This window comes from Cricetulus griseus, chromosome 6, assembly GCF_003668045.3.
Source record: "Cricetulus griseus strain 17A/GY chromosome 6, alternate assembly CriGri-PICRH-1.0, whole genome shotgun sequence".
Classification (NCBI taxonomy): Eukaryota; Metazoa; Chordata; class Mammalia; order Rodentia; family Cricetidae; genus Cricetulus; species Cricetulus griseus.
Window position 1 is genome coordinate 98,963,747 of NC_048599.1, and position 20,585 is coordinate 98,984,331.

The 20,585-nt window shown below is 42.2% G+C and overlaps 1 protein-coding gene across 1 annotated transcript in view; it reads left to right on the forward strand.

Moving 5' to 3' along the window:
- Window positions 1-20,585, forward strand: part of LOC100756511 (dual 3',5'-cyclic-AMP and -GMP phosphodiesterase 11A) — a 361,367-nt gene that overhangs the window by 265,604 nt on the left and 75,178 nt on the right. Inside the window, exons 13-14 of the mRNA XM_027420128.1 lie at window positions 10,538-10,647; window positions 19,552-19,642. Coding sequence (XP_027275929.1) covers window positions 10,538-10,647; window positions 19,552-19,642 — 201 coding nt within the window. The remainder of the gene's footprint in view (window positions 1-10,537; window positions 10,648-19,551; window positions 19,643-20,585) is intronic.

Consider the following 20,585-nt stretch of genomic DNA (forward strand, 5'->3'; position numbering starts at 1 on the left):
TAGAAATTAAAAGAAACAAAGGAGAACTTCATAAGACAAGCATTTTGATGTAGATTTTGATGGACGTTTCGTTCTCTTGGCACCCCATTGATCACTTATTTATTTGTTCCATGCCCCTGGCTGAAAGTTTTAAAAAGATGTGAAATCAAAACTTCAAGGTTATCTTTTATTTTAAAGAGATACCTATATAGTGAAGATTTACTGAGCTTTGACTTCCTCTAATAAATATTCTAGGTAATGCTGTCATCATTTGTGGCTAAAACAGAGAATAAGAAACCTATACATCACTGATACCTATACAAATACTCCTTATTTGTGTAAGTAGAAAGAAATACTATCCCACTGTGCACCTGTGTGATGAAAGATGATGACCATGTCTCCTGCATTCACAGTGTAAGCCAGATGCAGGAACGAACCGTTTTTGCTTGTAAACTACATGGCATGTCTTGATGTCTGAGTTACGGGGATACTTTTGGAGGGGTGTTATAAATGATATATGGTCTCTGACAGATTTTCCAAGGGGGAAAAGAAGGCTTCCTTAGGGTCAGGATTCTTTACTGTCTTATAAATAGATTCATTAGCACTTAGGGCATTGCCCTGCTTCCTGGAGGGGCTCAATAAATACTAATTGAATTGAGTGTATTTAGTTTAGGGCAATATCATCAAAGAACCGTGTTGCTCAGTGCCCAGGGTTTTTGTTTGTTTGTTTGTTTGTTTGTTTAGCACTGTAAGATGACAAGTAGCTTTCATTACTCAAAATCTTGCTCTCATCACAGCACAGCACACTCAGGTTCAGCTGGGGTTCATATAGGATATTATGATCTTGCAGAATTCACTGGATATGAAAGGGAAAGAGCATGCGATCACATTAAAATTTATGGTGGTACTGGAGGCATGGCACTGGTGGGGAACCGCAGTTAAACACTAATAATAACTGAGTGTCACAGCACACACGTTGTCACCTCCTGACATTTACCGGGAAATCTTAAATCTTTAGTGTGGAGGTGGTGTGCTTCAGTCCATCTCTGTGTTGTTTGGGGAGATAGCCACGCCATTTTATTGATAATTCAAACTGGAGAGCAGAACGGACATTTAGGGGGAAGTCAGTCCTGTTCTCAAGCTGGAGAGTCTCCTGACATCCGCTCACAGCCATTGTCAGATAAGTCCTTCACCTTTGAAGCCAAAAATTTCCTCCAAAAGGAATCTCAGGAGCACAGTTAGAACTCCTTGGGAAGGACAGGGCCATCCAGATGTTAGATAAAACATTTCAGTAACCAGAACCCTCCTCATGACAACAATCAATGCCTTTGCTGATTGTGGCATTGGAGGACACAATGAGTTCTTGATGTTCTGTTCTGTGACCAGCTACACTAAAGGAAATGGCAACCATGCTTGAGATCTCCAAATAGCATCTCCCTAGCACACTTTGTCAGTATAAATAGTTACACTTAACATAATTGCTATACGTTGTATAGCTATTGCTATATGAGTATAATGATATTTGCATGTTAAAAAATACTCAAATCTTCATGGAGATGTGAAGTAGAAATGTGGCAAATTTTGTATTTAGGGGAGGATTGGTGCTTAATATTTCTTTAGAACATCAGCTGTGGACACTATAAATTGTCAGTGGGACTGACCGGTTGAATGCAGCAGTTCAGATGTTGCATTTAAGAGCTCTGCTCTTCAGTCATGTGAAAAGGCTTTTGTTTTTATTCTCTCCATCTGCATTCCAGAGCCCCAATTAGGCTCTCCATGCTTCTAGCTAACATTCTCCTTATTCACATTTATTTTATAAAAGAAAAAAGGCACGGCCACACGTAATTAAGAACCTGGTGTGCTAGTAGCCAAACATACAATGGGGCAGAAGGATCGTCCAATCCATTTCCTCTCACAGGAGAGTCACCTCCATAACTCACTTTAAGCACTGCCATTCATGAGTTATGAGTCATTCCCCTTCTAGTGAAAATAAACTCTACGGCACCATCAGCCTGCACTGGGTATTTTTCTTAGGACATGTAAATTGTAAAAGGGTATGGATGTAATCGTGTCTGACATTAGCACCAAACTGCAAGCCCTTGCTCGTGGACATGGGCTTTGTAATACATGCATTTGGGGGCTGGTAATGCCCAGTTACAATACTTTTGTTTTGTTTTGTTTTGTTTTTAAGTGAGTTTATTCTTGTGGTTTTTATGGTGTCGGTAAACTGCTTAATCTGTCGCTTTGTGTTTTATGACACCAACCAAATCCTTCAGGTCAGAGAGACCCAGCAGCTGAGCCACAGTCATTTATCACAGCTTCCATTTTCCGCACTGTTTGACATCCTAGTGGCACTTCTTGTGACTGAAACCTGGCACCTAAGGGTGTTAAGTTACGGGCTTTAAAAAAAACTTTTAAATTTTCACAGACTCATATTTAATCCTGATTCACTGATGGAAAACAAAATTGGGGGTAAGCTTTGAAGAGTCCCCATATTCTTGAAATCCATCAGCTGGGTCTCTTGGGAGCTGTAAGAGACCCAGCTTTCTACCCAATTAATATGCACCAAGTGATCTGTCTCTCTGTGTGTGCTCACAAATCTGTGATATTATATTGTGTTCCTTTGTAATTTATCATAAATAAAACATAAACTGTATTTCTGAACCTGTCCCCCCAAATCTACAGACACACAGTCTTAGTGTTAAAAGCTAAGGCTTTGGGAATCCAGCAGTTCTTTCTCTTTGCTGCTTTGTAAATGCGTGCAGTAGATGTGAAAAGGACATCTCTGTTTATCCTGTATCTAAATCGAAGTAGAAGCCTCAATCTCCTTGGGTATTTTCCCTTTTAATTGGTGCGTTATTCTTAAGTCCCGTTGTGGTACTTAGGATTTTCCTTGTACCGTTCTGGTCCTTTTTTTTTATCATGCTTTATCAAAATGTGAAAGAAGAAATATGTGGACTGATTTTGATATGACCACATCAGGACTTCCTGTGAATGAAAGAGCATTGTCAGCCCGCATATGTGATTCCACCGTTAGGGGAGGCTGAGGCAGGAGGATTGCTGTGAGTTCAAGGCCAGTCTGGGGATACATAGCAAAACCCTGTCAAAAAAAAATGTTGCAGATGCCAGAAATTTGTGTTGATACTTTCTTGCAAAGAGACCAGACAAGGTAATGGAATGTACAGATGGGGAAAGACTCCAAAACACAGATTCACTGAAATTAGGCAATGAGTACATAGCATTCATTATAGTCTTCTATTTTTAATGTTTTTATAGTTCTAAATTTTATATTATAGTGATAAGTTAAACATTAAGTCTCAGAAGCAGTGAGAAAAAACTAAATATAATCGATAAAATCAACCTAAAATTGTCTTCATTTATGCATCTAACATCTACTCAGCTCGAGGATTTTACAAGGCACATCCCTGGGTTTTGGTGCTTCTCCTTTCTGAGACTTGCCTGGATAAGCATTTGCAGCATTATTTCAAGGCAACTATCACCCTTTGCCCCAAACATGCCTTGGGGTTTAGGATCTGATACTAAGTACGCTCTGAAATCCCCAGATGTAGAAAAAAGTCATTGGGGCATGGACCAAAGTCCACCAGGACTGAGTTTGGCAGGGAGAGTCACGGTGTGCCTAAATCAATGTTTTATTAATGCCAAGTAATTACTTGGCCATGTTCATCCTCAGAAGACCGAAAAGCTAATGTGATCAAAACTATCCCAGTCCCTCAGACAAGGACAACTAGCATAGGATGGCAGTGTACTCTATGCTGTAATAATGGAGAGGATGGCATGTTAAAGCTGGTAGTGGTCCCCTAACTGCTGTAGAAACATCCTGGTCTCAAGACAGTCTGATATGCCTCCTTTTCAGCTCACCAGTCACCACTGTTAATACCAAAGGTGTCTGGCCACTGACCGTGGATGAGATAGTTTGGCCACTTCCCTTCCTCTGAGGACTATGGGTGACAACTGCTCTTCTGCTGTTGGGTGTTTTCATTCCATACAATCTCTGACTGTCAAAGAAGGACCTGTTATTTAGACAGAGGGCCAGCAGTGGCCGGCAGTCATTAAACTCACTCAGAAACCCTGCTGCTTATCACGAGTCAGCAGCTGCTACAGCAAAGCTTGCCCTTAGGGGTTGTACTGAGAGCTCACCACCCCAAGCAAGCAATCAAGCCACAAGCAGGCAAGACATGAAGCCCAGCCAGAAGCAAGTCGGGCTTGTGGTAAATGCAGGCAGAACTCAAATGTGGTCCTTAACCATCTTTCACCATCCTGCTCCACTCATCACTGATATGTGAAGATTGGAGTTGTCACTGAAGGTGCCCTTCCTGCAGAGCCATGGGTTCCTGTTGGGAGTTCTCTCCTACAGACAGATTCCTCACATTAGAGGTGCCCTAGCAGATCTGGGCCAATATCATCTGTGCAACTTGGGACATTTCTGTAGAAGACATGAGCACTGTCTCTAGGGTATTCACAAGGAAACCTTCAAAGTTGCTTGGGCTGAAGCGAATGTAACAACGTACCAAAGGAAGACTCTTGCCATGGAACAGGGATATGGTGGGCAGAACTTCCTGGACCTCTTGGACTGGTCTGGTGGGACTCTGCTTTTCTTGTCTATGAAAGAAGAAGGAGAAAGTGCCTAACTGAGACCCCCTAACAGGGATTGATGATTCTATATGACTATAGCACCTTCCAGACTGCAAACATGATGAGGTTTGCAAGGCATGATGTACTGTCTCCAAAAGTGAAGCAAAGATGGCCAGTCATTTCTGCCGTTGTACTATTCCACCATGCAGGCTCTCCATAGAGCCAGACATTCAGCGACCAGGCTCTCAACATAACTGGGCTGTATGTGCAGTATGGGAGGAGAGAGATTATGACATGATCTCTACCACACTCTTCCCTGGGCCTGGGCTGGTGAAATACTTACTAAATTTGCTAAGTCAATGGACACTTTTCAGAATGTCAATATTTAACTCAAACCTGGAATAGTTTGGTTACAAAAGCATTTGCATTTTCAAATTCAATACAAGCTATTTCAATATTATTTTCTATTAAAACATTTTTAAAAAAACAAAATGATCATATCCCAAACCTTTGAAATTACAAATAAAAATTTATTTTAAAAAAACTCTGAAAATATACAGGGCATATAAATTTTAATGAATAAGTGTTCTTTGTGGATTTTTTGACACAAAGTAAAGTTGCTTTTTTTAAAAAATTTGACTACTGACCTCCTGATAATATCCAGTAGGCTTTCTCCTGTGCATATGTTACACATTTTATAAAAGTGGGTTGTTTCATACTTTCTGCCCAATCTTTGTTTTCTTTTCTTTTTCGTTTGTTTTGTTTTGTTTTGTTTTCTGAGACAGGGTTTCTCTGTGTAACAGCCCTGGCTGTCCTGGAACTCGATTTGTAGACCAGGCAGGTCTGGAACTCACAGAGCTCTGCCTGACTTTGCATCCCAAGTGCTGGTGTTAAAGGCATGCACCACCACTGCCTGGCTATCGAGCCTCATTTGCAAAATGCTGCATGCTATCAGGTTGATCTGGGTGCACCAGAGGCAAATTTAGACTAAAAGTGTCAAATGGCTTTGGAGTGATTCTGTGAAGCCCTACTACCTGTCCACAGCAATTAAAACCTGCATGTCTGTCCCTGCACTCTCTCAGGATAGAGGGGTTTCATGAGCCAGGTGGCCTGGGTTCTAATCCCACCTCTGCTGTCTCAGATATGTCATCTGTCACATCTATTAGACAGGGAGGTAAGAACAGCATCTACCTAGAAGGTTCTCGTAAGGATTCATGAAACTGACATAGTTAGAAGAGTGCTTGGCAGACACTGAGCACTATGACAGCATTGATCATTGTTAGTATTTTCACAAGCCTGTTTTCTCAAACATAACAATCGATTGATACATAGCAAGTACCTAGTAACAGCCATTAAATGAACAACTCCTCTATAGCACCACCTAGGGCTGATGCTACAGCTGTTGTATTTTGCAACTGTTTGAATTCAACTACCAGCCTGATAGTCACTTTCTTTGTCTGTGACAGTCTCGCATCACCGCTATGCAGACTCAGCTTCACAATGAAGACATGTCCTAACTGCCTGAGATTCTTTCGTTGGCTACTGACAGAAACTCACTGGTAGCTGAGCAGAACCTGAGGAGGAATCTTGATTTGGGTATTTTAAAGTCTTCTGTAGGAGGTAGGGGAAGAATTATCCCAGAAAACATGTCAGCCCCTTGAAAGGCTGCCACTGGAGGCCAGGTCAAAGGGCAATAACACGGCTTTTCTTAACAGGTGACTTGAGGGTTAGATATATGCACCTGATTGTCTCTTTACTTAGACATATTGTAGTTTTTGCTCGTGTTTCTGATATACACCATGAGAGAACACAAGTGAGAAGATTTATTAACACAAAGGTCAAGAAAACTCATAATTATTGAAGAAGGACATAATTTTATTTGAAAATAGAATAATAAGCTAGAGTCAAGAAATAAATACATCAAGACAAACTTCCCCTGCCTCTCTGTTTTCTTTTTGAAGGTATATCATCTTCAGCAGGCAGCTGACTTTTTCTGCTCGATATGGGTTAATGCAGGTCTGGATGGATGGCACTGAAGGAAGACGGATGAGGGTGGAGAGGAGCAAATAGAAACTTAGTGGCAGGTGGACACTTTTCAGGCCTGATGATTCTCAGAAACCATTTACCAGGCAGCTTTAAATCACAGTCAAGAGCTAGGTGCTGCTTCAGTAATTCAGGTACCAGAGCCAGGAGAGGTAAATATGCCTGGTGCAGCCATGTCTATGTCAAACTTCAAGGATTCTTTATTCTGAGAGTCCAGAGATGAGCTGCATAGCCTTGAAGTCATATGAAATCATAAGATTTTATAGAAAGAGGAGTTCATGTATCTCATTAAATTCTCAAAAGTATTCGTGATATAAAAAATTGTAGAGCCAGGTGTGGAATTTCAAGAGAAGAGGAAAGTAAAAGGTTACGGTGTAAAAACTCAGTGACAAAGGTGGAAATAGAGAGAGAATGATAGTTTATGACTTGGCAATAAAGAACAAGGCCCAGCCCTCTACCTTCAGGGCAGAGGTGGGGGGAGAAGGGGCATACATAAGAACAATTCCCCAGGCCTGCTGAAGCTTGGAAAGCAGAGACTTAAGAGCAAAATATGGTACCATGTGATGACAATGAAATGACGATTCCCCAAGTCCCTATCTCCCCTACATAGCTGAAGATCTGCTCTTACCCCAGCTCATTCAGGACCCAGAGTATTTGCTGGAGGGAAAAAAAGACATCCTTGAGGATCCCAGCAACAGAACAAGATAAGCAGAGTAGAGATCCTATGAAAGCCTCTGGCCCCTGGAATGGAGAACCACAGCTCCTTTTTTGTCCTAGTGTTTACATTGTCATTCTAGACAACACATTGGAAAGTCCAGAAACATGAGCTTAGATCTAGTGTTTGGGGATCTCTAGCAAAAGACCCAGCCAGACACTTGGTTGCCTTAGGGTAAAGTCTGGTAACCAGCAGGCACCTCACACCCACCCTGGTGCAGTGTGAGCTTCAAATCCCTTCGTGTCTATGTGTGAATAATCATTGAAAGACATTTGAGAGAATACAGAGAAAAGAAAGGGCTCAGAGGACACAGGCAATTCAAAGCAGCAGAAGAAAGTGTCAGAAATGTTATTAATTTCTTCAGGAGGGTAGGAAAAGAGTTAATACATCTGTGGGAAAAGAACAGATGCCATTATAAAAGGAGAAGAAACTGCTTATAAATTTAAAACTCCTAGAAAGAAAGAAGAATAGTCTATACAGGAAACGGAAGAGAAGAGCTCTTAAAAAATAGAATTGGTACTCAGCCTATTGTAGTTCCACTCAGATAGGACAGGAAAATATATTGAAGGGCCAGTGAGCTGGCTCAGCAAGCAATGGCGCCTGTGGCCAAGCCTGAAAACTTGAGTTCAGGCCACTATTTCCACAGGGTAGAAGAAGGGAACAAGCTGAAAGTGACCTCCACGTTCACTCCATGGCATGCCCATACACATGGACATGTAAAAATTAAATAAACAATAAATGTAATAAAAATATACTCAAGAAAAACAACAAAAAGATTTGAGGAACGCTGTACTGGAGAAATAGAACCCACAGATTAGATTTACAATGTAAATGGAATGAGAAGAAACCCTGGACTAATCGTGTCTTTGTGAAATCACTGAACACCGTATATGAAAAGGAGACTCAGAAACAAACAAACTAAGTAACCCGCAAAATATTAGGAATAAGAGTGGCATATTCTTCCTCAAACCAACTTTATATACTAGACAATAAAGTAGTCAGTCTTTAAGGATTCTGAGAGGAATTATTTGCTCCCAGAATTGTTAGGCAAACTAACAGTTGAGTGTGAAAATAGAAAAAGGTCCCTGGCACCCATCCCAGTCACACAAGAGCCTCAGAACAACTGGCTCCCCAAGAAATGGACATGCTTTCTCATGAAGACTGACAGATGTGGTCCTGCAAAATGTGGCAGAAATCGAGGAAAGGCATAGGATGCAAGACATAAGAGACCATCCCCAGGAGGGAAAAGCAGAAGCCCGGAGAGGGGACAAGCCAGACCTGGCCTCCTCCAGGACATAAGGGATCACGTAAGACGTGCGAGATGCTTGATTCTCAACACAATTGCTTAATAGACATTTATTAAGCCATGTAGGATATGGAAAGGTGTAACTGTTTCAAAGAAATCTGAACTCTGGGAAATGAAAGTATTTAAGAAAATAGCCATTGTGTATCCGTCGGCCAGGCAGTATTTATAGGGTGATCATGAAGAAAGCTCTGGGCCTGGGTTACCTCAGGAATGGAGGGGAAGTGTGGGGACAGTCACCTCTCCTCTGCCACTATATCATCAGTACTACATCATCAGTGTTTCAAGGTACACTTGAGGAGGGGTATGGGAGTGTGCTCTCCTCTGCCCTGCATTAGCTGTGAGACCTTAGGCACAGGATGGAGCCTCTCTGTGACTCGATTTCCCCATCCTAACAGGATAATCATAGCGATTGCCTCATAAGATTGGGAAAAAAAATATTAAGTTAAGCAGTTGAAAACTCTTAGGGGAATTTATAGTGACACAGGAAAGACTGTGCAAGTACTTCATGAATACTCAAGTGCCAAATGTTTAGGTACTGTGTAGCAATATGGTAAAAGTGTCACCAATTTAGTTAAACAAATGAATTTGGCTGCCTTTAGGAACTGGGAAGTATGAACAATATAGGCCTATGGAGCTCTGGCTTTAGGTTTCTTAGTATGGTTTAAGAAGACTATTACAGGTAATAAAATAAACAAAAACTCATATCCAGCAAGTTTTAAGATGAAGGTGCATGCAAGCTTTGGCAAGGACTACTTCATAGCCCCAGACAATTTATTGACATTCCCATTTGTTGTATAAGTGATGTCATATGTGTTTCCAAATCTAGCCAAGGAACCAAGTCAGTTTTAAGAAATAAAATTGTCAATATAGGAATCTATCACTTAGTTATTTCTGTATTAAAGCCACTAACTAATTAAAAAAACAAGGCTTTCATTGCCCTAAAAGAGTCTTACAGGTATTAGCCCGTGATCCGAGATTTGTGGAGGAAAAACATACATGGAAAGTAATTTCAAGCCCACTCCCCTCCTCCTACCCTCTGATAAAGAATTTAATAAGTAGTGGAACCAGAGACTTACACTGTAAGGGAGAGGGGGCGGAAGGCCTTGGATGGTAGAGGACGCACAGATCTTTCTCCCAAAGGCGTATTTCCTCCTCCAAACTAATGAAAGGACCAGCTGCAACTGGTGCTGTTCTTGTGCCCATAATGATATCCAACTGCCTCCGGGAGGAATTACACCCCAGCCATGTATTTCACACAGCTATTGGGATCAGAAACAAAGCCCTCGAAATAACGTATTCTTCCCTTGATTCTCAGTCCTGGTTGTCTACTCCTCTGCCAAACCCCAGTTTCTAGGATTTACCTGTGTGCATTTTAATCTGCCAACTCAATATGGAATAAGGGTTTTGTAAGATAATTCTAGAACTTCATCATGCTGCAGTTTGAGTACTTCTCTGTTCCTCCATTTACTATAAAAGAAGGTCTTTATTGTGTCTGCTGGCCCTCACTTGAGTAGCAGTTAGGGGCTAGAGCTTTTCAGTTTTGAAGGTCCCCTCATTTCCCCTACTTCCAAATGCAATGCTTATCATATTGTGTGCAACCACGAAACACACTTTACTCTGGGCCTTTCCCAAACTGTCGGTGTGGAGAACACAACCTCCTCTCTAAAGAAGGGAATGAAGCAGACTGAACTCTGCCCCAGTGTGACAGCAAATGAGTCCCTCACTGTGGGGACCTTAGGCTGAGCAACTGACCACTCAACACACTGTCATCTAAGAGGGTGACAGTTAATCATTTCCTTAAATGGCATGGGCATGAAGCCAACCGACTGAGGCTCAGCTGACTGAGTTTCCCCAGCACCCCTGCCCCTGGCACTGACTTGCCATTGTCCCCTTCTTCCCAGACTGCTGGGTTTCAAGAGATTCTGACGGAGGTGGAAATTTTAGCGGTGATTGTGGGATGCCTGTGTCATGACCTCGACCACAGGGGAACCAACAACGCCTTCCAAGCTAAGTAAGTGTTCTAATTGTTGTGATTTTTAATGCATTTGCCTTACTATTCGGAGCCAAAGGTGATGAGTGCTAAAGAGTAAAGCATTAATTTCTGGCATCAGAGGCCAAGGCCACACAGGCTTGGGCATGCATGTCATGGGGCCCATCCATCTTTATAATTCCCTATTCTTCTTTTAATTGCAAATTTGCCCTTCATGTCATGCTTGTTGATTTGGTCTGTCTCTGCTGACCTCAGTCAGAGAGCACAGCTCAGGTTTTCAAAGTCCTATTCTTTTCCTCTCTGCCTATTTGCCTCCATGGCATGACAAGCTACTCAGACCTGCTACTCTCAGATCTGGGTTTGAGATGATTAGAATAAAAACAGGCTCAGAAAGATTAATGAAACAAAGAGTGCTTTACTCTTCCCATCCCTATTCCCATGGAAAGATGGAAAACAGACAAAGGAACCACACAAACATATGCGATGGGCAAGTGACTGCCCACCCTGCACATAAGTCACATGGATAGACCAATCTGTTCCCAAATAAGTTAACTGGCCAAGAAGGCCACTGCTCAGTGGCTCACATTGTGGCCAGGGCCATGGAACTTACATGTGTTAAATTCCAGGTATCAGGACTCTTACACTTTACTCTGGGCCTTTCCCAAACTGTCGGTGTGGAGAACACAACCTCCTCTCTAAAGAAGGGAATGAAGCAGACTGAACTCTGCCCCAGTGTGACAGCAAAGTCTTAATGTTCTTTGAACTAGCTATCCACTAAGAAGATGGTCGGGTCCCTAGAGAAATGTTTTGGATGGGGAGGGGACAGGAAGAACGGCTTCTACAGAGAGGTGGGACAGATTTCAAAATTCTCAGAACAGGTAGACCTCTGCTAGCTGAAGCTCCAACAACCCACTGTGTGTCAGCCGGTTGCTTGTCCCTCCTTTTCATCCCCTGAACACTCCCTGAGCCAGACCTTGACATCTTGATCTGGTCTAGCAAACTGTTTTGATCGTGTGTCCTTCCCTCCATCGTTCATCCTCTAGCTCACCACTTTGAGCGCCTGCTCTCAATACCCAGTATCCGATAAAATAGTTCCTTGACCCTCTTAAACTTCTGTGACATCCCAGGCCTGCAAAAACGCAGCCTCGGTTCAGTCTAACAATTCAATTTCTTGCTACCCTGCCTAGACTTGTCAAAGCCCTGGGAGAAAATATCACAGTTGTACAAAGCTTGAGACACAACAGATAGGCATCCTCTCAACTCAGCTGCATGCTCTGGACTCCATACTCCAGCAGCTCAGCCTGCATCGCTCTTAGTGGCTGGGTACCACTAGTGCTCTCTTTTCCCAAGCTCCACTGCCTCCCCACACCACTCTACGGATCACCTTGCCTCCTACTTCACTGAGAAAATTGAGGCCATCAATCGAGAACGCTCTCAATTTCCTCCCCTGCCACCTACACATTTATCTGTCCCTCCCCATCCTTCCCTCTTTCCCTCCTATCTCAGTGAAAATGCTGTCTTTCCCATGTCTGAGGACAATCCCTCCGCCTCTGCTCCGGATCTTTCTTGCCTCTCTCCTCCGGGACCCTTGTCCATCAATCTCCTTCCTCTCTTCTGTATCTATATCTCCCCAACTATGGGTGCTCTCTCTGCTTCTAATTCACGTGAACAATTCTGCCCCATTTTGAAAAAATACACCTGCACCCCCACTTGGCTTTTCAGTGACTGTTCTGTTTCCTTCCTTCTCTTTCCTTCCCTCCTTCCTTCCTTCCTTTTTTCCTTCCTTCCTAGGCAAGCTTCTTGGGAAAATGTTTGTGTTGGTTGTCTTTGCTTCCTCTAACCTTGGCCTTGGCCAGAGCTTTCAATCCCATCTCACTAGAAAAGCTGCCCTTGGTGACCCCCTTTCCAAAGCTGTACACGCCCTCTGTTCTTGACCCTGCTTTCCATGGGCTGTATTTTCTTACTGCCTCCTTCCTAAACTTCTCTTCATTTTTTCTCACAAAAGATATTTATCTACCCATATAGCCTTCCTCCTCCGTTTGCTTCAAAGCCTCTTTCCTTGTGTACCCCATTCCCCTCCTGCTCTCTTGACTATTTGTGCCCAGCCTCCACCCATCCACTCCTGAACCCTAGCTGCATTTTTCAGGGCTATAAGTCACAGTCACTTATCTCCAGATACTCTTGCCAACTGCTGGAAGTGCCTCCTACTTGAAGTCCCAGACTCTTCTCATTCTTGGTCTCTCCCTTTTTTCCATGTCCCTTTTTCTCTGTCTCTATCCCCAAGAATGTACAAGTTACTCAGCAGCCTCAGTGGCATCTCAGCAAAACCGCCCCCTCCTTTGCATTCCTGGATCAACTTCTACTTCATTGTAGCTCTCCTGATGTTGCACCCACAAGCCCAGCTCTCCTCCTGCCTGATTGGCACTCTGGGAAAATCCTTTCTCATGCACAAAGGTGTTTATGTCACCCTCCTCTTCATCTTTGGGCCTCCTGTGATTTTCAGATATTCACATTCCTTCATTTAGCCTCATAAGTCTCCTTTAAATCAGACTCTGGCTCATTTCTCTGGCCAACCACTGACTTGTCCATCCATTCATCCCATACAGAAGAGACTTGCTCTCAGAGAGGCCCTGCTAGCTCACCTCTTTCTGGTATCTGTTGTGCTACTTCTTGCTCCAGAAAATGCCTTTCTGTGCCTTTCTCCACGTCTCCTCTGAGCACATCACTGCCAGGGTTCTACCCACAGATACACTCCCTCGTCGTTGTTTCAAGAATTTATAATGCCCTGGCGATGTATTTTCATACGCATCCACCTGCCTCCATTTTAATTGCTGACTTTCAGGTGTATCCCCTCTTCTTCTTTAAGACTGTACCCCCAGGCAGTGCCTGTAACATAATAAAAACACGGGAAATGTTTCCTGAATGAATGAATGGTGACTGGGTGGATTGTATTTTAATATACCCTCTCAACAGAGTTTCTTGATTTTTTTATTTATTAAATGTAGCCTTTTACAAATGCAGATGATGAAACATAGCCTTAAAATGTATAGGTTTGATGTCGTAGTAAAAGCTTGAAACCTATTAATGTGTAAACCATGTATGTGCCCCTTTTGACAGTTCTTATTTAAAGTTTGTTTAAATGTCCTTATTTTTTCAAGATTCCTCTTGTCCATGTCATTGCATACTGTCAGTGTATTTCCCCCTGGGGCCCTCTTCCCAGTCCCCTGCCATATGACCAGCGATGCAACAAGAAGAACTAACTGGTTAGAATTGCGTCTGTAAACCAGAAGTGAACTCCCCCTGTGTTCTTTTGAAGAATGACATGCACAATGCACCAGAATACCACTGGCCCTCCCCAGCCAGCCACACTGAATAGACGCTCTTCTCCACATCAGCCCCTCAGCAGATTAGACTGAGAGCCCACCCTAACCAAAGCTGGGCCAATAAGATATTGCTGTGTGTGCCCATGGCATTGCACCAGTTAGCTGTATAGAGCTAACTTGTAGGCTTTCTTGTAGGCTCGGGACTGTTGTCAGGAGAAGCTATGATAACTACATACCAAGTGGATGACAGAAACAAGAAGGCCAGTCTACAGAAAGGAGTGGGGGAGGAAGACAGCAGTCAGGGAGAAGTCAAAAGGAGACTATGAAAGTGAAAAACATTAGACTTTGAGCCAGTCCCTCCCCCTTCACCCCCCCTCCGCCATTACTTCTCCTACTTCTGGGGCACTCAGCCATTCTCATGACCCAGTCGGCGTTCCTGTGTCATTTAATCAAGACTTTTCCTGATGAAGCTCATTGCTCTTCATTTTTGTTTCTTGCAAATAGCAGTCCCAAAGACAAGGAAAATGATCATTTGTCCTTTCACTCTGCCAAGCCCTTGCCTTATCTTCTGTAGATAGTTTTGTCTCCATTTTACAGCTTGTCTAAATTCATCCTCCCAAATGTAGTGTAAACGGCAATTGGACCTAGGGTCTCTGATTCCAAGACCATTCTTCAACTACTGCACCAATGTTACCCTTGACTTTGTGACATCTGTCTTGGACTATTGACATTGAACTTTCAGTTTGCTGGCCATCTTGCCAGATGAGCTTTAGAAAACTAAAATATACCGACAGGCAGCACTCAAAATGTAGAGCTTGTGGAACTGAGCTGAACCTCTGCAGTCATATCTTTCAATGTCTGAATCTTGTGAAAATGGAAGTGAAAGCCCCTAAATCTCAGGTCAGATATCCAGGGCTGAACAGCTTTCACAGATACTAGGTAAGTCATGAGTCCCTGACACCAGACTTCTTTGTCCTCCAGCCCCACTATAGAGTTCTCCATGCCCTAAGACAGTACAGAGGGTTTGCTCAAACCAAGTCATCTTGCACCCAGTTTCCCAGCTCATTGATACCCATGAGCCCTACTACTACCCAAGGAAGTCACACTTGGTTTCACACCCCTTGTTGCCAGCTCGACCTCAGTTAAGATTCCATTTGACGATGAATGTCAGATATTTAACACACCAGTTTAATGATTAGAATAAGATTTACCCAGTGAGTGTAACATTGTTTAAAATCCCTAGGAAGAAACCTGTAACCTTTGCTCCTCTTTATTCTTCAACAGTGGAATGTTTTCTGTGTTCAAGGTCTTGTGTTAAGCATTCTGGGAGAAGTAGGGAGTGCAGCAGACAAATCCCTTTCTTAAGTTTTGTATGTTCTAATCCATCTAATCAGAGGATTTGGCAACAATCAAATAAGTATATCTATATAAGTATAACTTATATACTACAGCTATTATGTGGCAAAGCATAGGCTGCCTTTTTTGTCATATAGGCTACCTTTTTTGTCATATAGGAGACTTTTAGCAAGGGACAAATGACTATATAAAATGCAAAATGCCCCTACAATAAAAAAAGTGTGACTTTAGAGCACAATCTGATTTATACTCTTAGCCTTTCTGATAAGTGAGCCTTTGCATTTTCATATTTTATCCTTAATTTTTAAGTATTGGAGAGCGTGCAGTGAATGATCAATAGGTAGCGAGGCCACCAGTACCATACAGTGCTCTGAAATTGCTCTTCTCTCTTTTCTCCAGGGACAGCATTGCCCACGCATCCCCCTCTCTATTACAGCTGCCCCTGATGATTAAATATCAGTAAGGCACAGCTTTGTAGTATATTCTCCTAGGAGATTCCTTCTATTCATTTCTAGCATAATCTCTTACACTCATTTCTTGGGAATGAAAACCCATCTTGTCGCTTTCGGCCAGGTCCCAGAAGTGAAATACTGGGGCACATTAATCTGCCCTGACAGCCTAATCCCATTCCTCACCACCTCCCAGCAATTCCCAGCTTCCTAATTACCTTTCATAGTTTGCCTTTTGAAAGTTTCCTCGAAGCCACTGCCGCACACTGCCATTAGCTCTTTTCCTCAAAGAATATGCCCATCCAGGATGTGAGGAAGGTGTGCTTTGGTGTACACTGACTTTGGGTGACTACACGAAGCAATGATGTCTATAGAAACAGAATTCCCCCTTTTACATTTCAGTACATTTCTGCGATGTGTAGTGTGAATCTAAAAATCAAAGACTAGTATTTGGGTTGATCCAAGCAATGATGTACATCAGGATAGTCCCATTTGTGAATTACCATGCTTCCTCTCCCCCTCTTTCTATACACCCTGTATATACACACATATGCATATAAATATATATGATCGTATTTCCACAGCTATGGAGGATGTGCCCAAAGCCACTCATATGATGGATATATTACCATAGATAATCAAAATGAGAGACAGTGTTAAAGTCAATCTTCTCATATGACTGACAGAAGATTTTTTCATTTAAAAAGTGGGAATGAATATATATATATTTACATTATATATACATTACATTATATATACATTTCCATACAGTGTTTTACATGAAAGACATTAGCTCTTTAGAACTGGCTTTATGATCATTTACAAGTGTATAAGGCTGCATATCATGCCCCTCCCTGATAGAGGAGGGCATGTGTTCACATATCAATGCTCCTAGAGAATGCCATACAATAAGTAGTTTGAACTTTTAAAGCCAGCATTTCTCTGAGTTATTTGACATTGGAACACTTTTTACTTAGGTTTGTCATGTCTTTTGGCATTTCGAGTTAGTAACAGTCTATAGAATGTTTATTGACAAAGTTTATCCTGACATATGTTCATCTTCTGCCACTATATTTATTTCTGTTTTGTTTAAACTGGCTTTTGCCCTTGGTGTTCCTAGGACATCCATAGTGTGTGAGTACATATGAACATGGCAGACAAAATTCCTGGGGAGCCATGGCCAGGAGGGAAGACACTGCAAGGTTTGAAAGTCTTAGAAATACTGGGAAGAAGCACATACAATAGTACAAACCAGGGGTTCATGTGAAACAGAAGTAGTTCTTCAGTGACTTTACTGAAGTTAGTGCCAGCTCCATTCTCTGAATGCTAACTAAGATGGTTCTTTACCTACAAGAAGCTGAGTATTTTAGCACAAGACTGGTCAGAGAAAGCATTCTACAGATATCTGGAGAGTGTGAGATTCCTGAAGGTAGGATCCATGAATTACACATCTGTATTTCACATGCCAGGGACCTGACAAAATAATAGTCATCAGTGCTTGCTGGCTACATTAATGATAGGTCCGTGTATTCATGCTAGGTACGTGTGTTCACACTTATGTGAATGGATGAATGAGTCCCAATGTCTTCCTGCACTGAAACCACATTAGTATGGTTCAATTTCAAAATTTACATATTTTCTGTACCCCTATTCCATATTGAATGAATGTAAGATGGAATTGTAGAAAGCAACAAATAGAGAATCTAATAGTAAGACCCTGACCATCCTGCTGGGGACCAGTAGTTCTGAAGCCACGTGAACAAGGGGAGGAAATGCACAACAGAGCAAGCATCAGAGTGCCTCCTACAGTGTTCTCTGCCCGAGGAAGAAAATATCCCTTTTCCATGCTGAACGAAGAAAACTCTAAGTGACTTGTGAACCTGGCTTATGTGGTAAAAAAAAAAAGAAAGAAAGAAAAGAAAAAAAAACCCTATTAATACATGAAGTGGGTTAGTGTGATTCCCAGTATGTGGTAGGCACTTACTGATGGTGGCTAGTACTAGCAGTAATATAATCATTATAAAATATATTACACATGTATTTAAAAATATATGGCACACATCTTTAATACATATAAAAACATAAATAAATATAGGTATAAAATTATATGAAATATATAAATGTTATAAAATATGTTGACACATATATTATAGTCAGTCCCCTAGTTTATCCATGAACTCTCCATACAGTACCATGAGCAAGTAACTTTTAAGCACCTACACCTTGCCAAGCACACAGAAGCTCAGCATTCAAGTCAAAATCATGTTGTGTGTATTTGTCATGGAAACACATCCTATGTAATGACAAATGACAACTGACCTTAAATGTTAACCCATCAGTAAGATTAGCCTGAACTCTGCCCACTTGTTAGGTGCTGAAGTAAACTTAGGCAAGACTTAAGGAAATAACACATACCTGACTAAAATCTAGTCCCCTCCTTCATTAACCCTCTTGATCACAAGCTCCCCTCAACCTAACCTTGCTGCTACCCCAGGATGCAGTAGCTCCGAGTCTCTCCAAGGATCACAGGTCCTCTGTACCCCTGAAACCGATGGAAGGCTTGGGTTGCCTTACACTAGAGGTATAAGGCAGCTTGGGATGGAAATCCTTCTTGTGTATAGGTGCAGCCTTTTATTTTCTCACTGTCATGATCAGCTGAAGGCATCAATCCCCATCATTTGCGAGTTAAAGTCAAACTGTCCTTTTAATACCCTGGAGCTCCCTGCAGTAAGCCAGCAAAGAACACTGGGCCTGGATGGATCCTCAATTGACTCCCAGATGGCTTTTGATTCCCTGGGTTTCTCTTGGCCCCTAACATGCTTGAACTCCAATTCCAAAGAAACAGCTGGAGGTGAACTGCTGAAACACTCTAAAAATAAATACTTTACTGAACTGGCATTATTGAGAGATGGGCTGTTCTACATAAGAGAAATTTACAGATAATTCAAAGGAATCCCCTCAGGTATCAGGGAACACTGTGTTCATTTAAAATGGAAATGTCCATGTGTGTTTTAATTATCTATTAATAATTAATATAGATTCCTATCTACTCCCTATCTGGCACTATGACAGGAACTTTCAAGCATTTTATTGTAGCCTGGTAAACAACAGATGAGGCATACAGTACTGGCATGATTTAAGAGACAAAGAAACTGAGCCTGAAAGTCAAGTAATTGCTCCAGGCTATTTAATGAAGGAAGAACGGTGACTTCAGGTCTTCTACACTAATATATGGTAGTGGACCCTGAAGGTGAGGAAACACTAACAGAATGTTGTTAAATGTATGAAGAGTAGATAATGAAGACTGCCAAATATTCTCCAAATCTTTTCTGGTGGAGAGTCAGACACATCTCATAGGAGAAAGTTTCTGTGCACGCTTAGATGTCTAAGGCTTAGTTCATGAAGCCTACATGGATCATAGAGGCAAAAGGTGTAGAACACATGCACACATACATGAGCATGAGCACACACACACACACACAAACAGAGAGAGAGCACTTGGCATCTGTACTGTTGGCTACCTGTTTTACTTTTGCTCAGAATCACATCTTGTCTTTCACCAGTCTGTAAATGGCTTAAAAAACAATGACTGTGCCTTGTTAACCATTTATCATTTACAGCATCCAGCCTAATACATAGAAAGTTCTGAATAGTTTAAGAGATGAACAAACTCCACAGCAATTACCTAGAATACATTTGCTCATGGTCCACCACCAAAAGCAAATAGTCCACAGAGCTGGTGTGGACAACAGTTAAGGTGAAGGGTCTTGCCTACTCAGCCTTCTGTTCTCTTTCAGAAGTGACTCTGCACTGGCCCAGCTCTACGGGACTTCGGCAACCTTGGAGCATCATCATTTTAACCATGCGGTGATGATCCTTCAGAGTGAGGTATGAACTACTCCACTTCTCCCCTCAACAGAAGGTCAGCTAAGTGATCCCTGCTCTGTGCTTTGCCATGTACGAATCCAAAGGTGTGAGAGGCTGTGTTTAAGTTAGCTCAGTCCCTGGTGCCTTTTGTGAAACCATCACATGCCAAAGACCTTGTTCCAGGCCTTCTGGAGCTGGACCACCTGGCTCTGCTGGAGGTTATGCAGAATCACTTTTAGAGTACCAGGTGGAGGTTGTGTGTTGCCAGGGCATCATCTTGTCTTCCTTGAAGGATGCAGGCTACCAAGGGGCATGATTTATGACAGGGTGGTCCAACTTGCCCATTTTGTGAAACCCAAGGCCATGGAATGAGATGGTAGAAACAGTAAGAGTCAAGCTTTGATAGTCAAGACGCCTATAAAAAAAAAAAAAGATGAAAGAACTGAATTTTTTTGGTAGGGCTGCTTTTGAAAGTGAGAGATGGCTACTAACACCGGACTAAAGCCATATGCCTTATTTTACTTCCTATAGCAATGCATGACTAAGAGGGCACTGGAGTGTGGATTTGTCTCTTTCTGCAGAGAAAAACAGAAACCAGTAACTGACTCTGGCTGCAGCAGCTGAGTTTTTAACTTGCCAGGAAGAATCTGTTTAATTTTCTGAAGGCATACAGACCCCCCTTTTTTTGCCAGGAAGGGATCATCTGTCCCCCATTATTTGTCAGCTCTCTGGCTATGCCATTAATTATTATTATTATCGTCCTGCTTTGCTGGAATGGCATCATTAAATATGGACCGTTTTTTTTTTTCTCTAGATTATTTTGAGGAAGCATTCTTTTGTAATATCACCAAAGCCTTTCAACCTCATAACAGAGACCCACCACTCCAGAGCCTGAATGTGGGCTAGGGCAGGGCAGCCTGCCAGGGGTGCTGTGTTTTTATTTAGGAGTAAAGCTCCTAAGTAA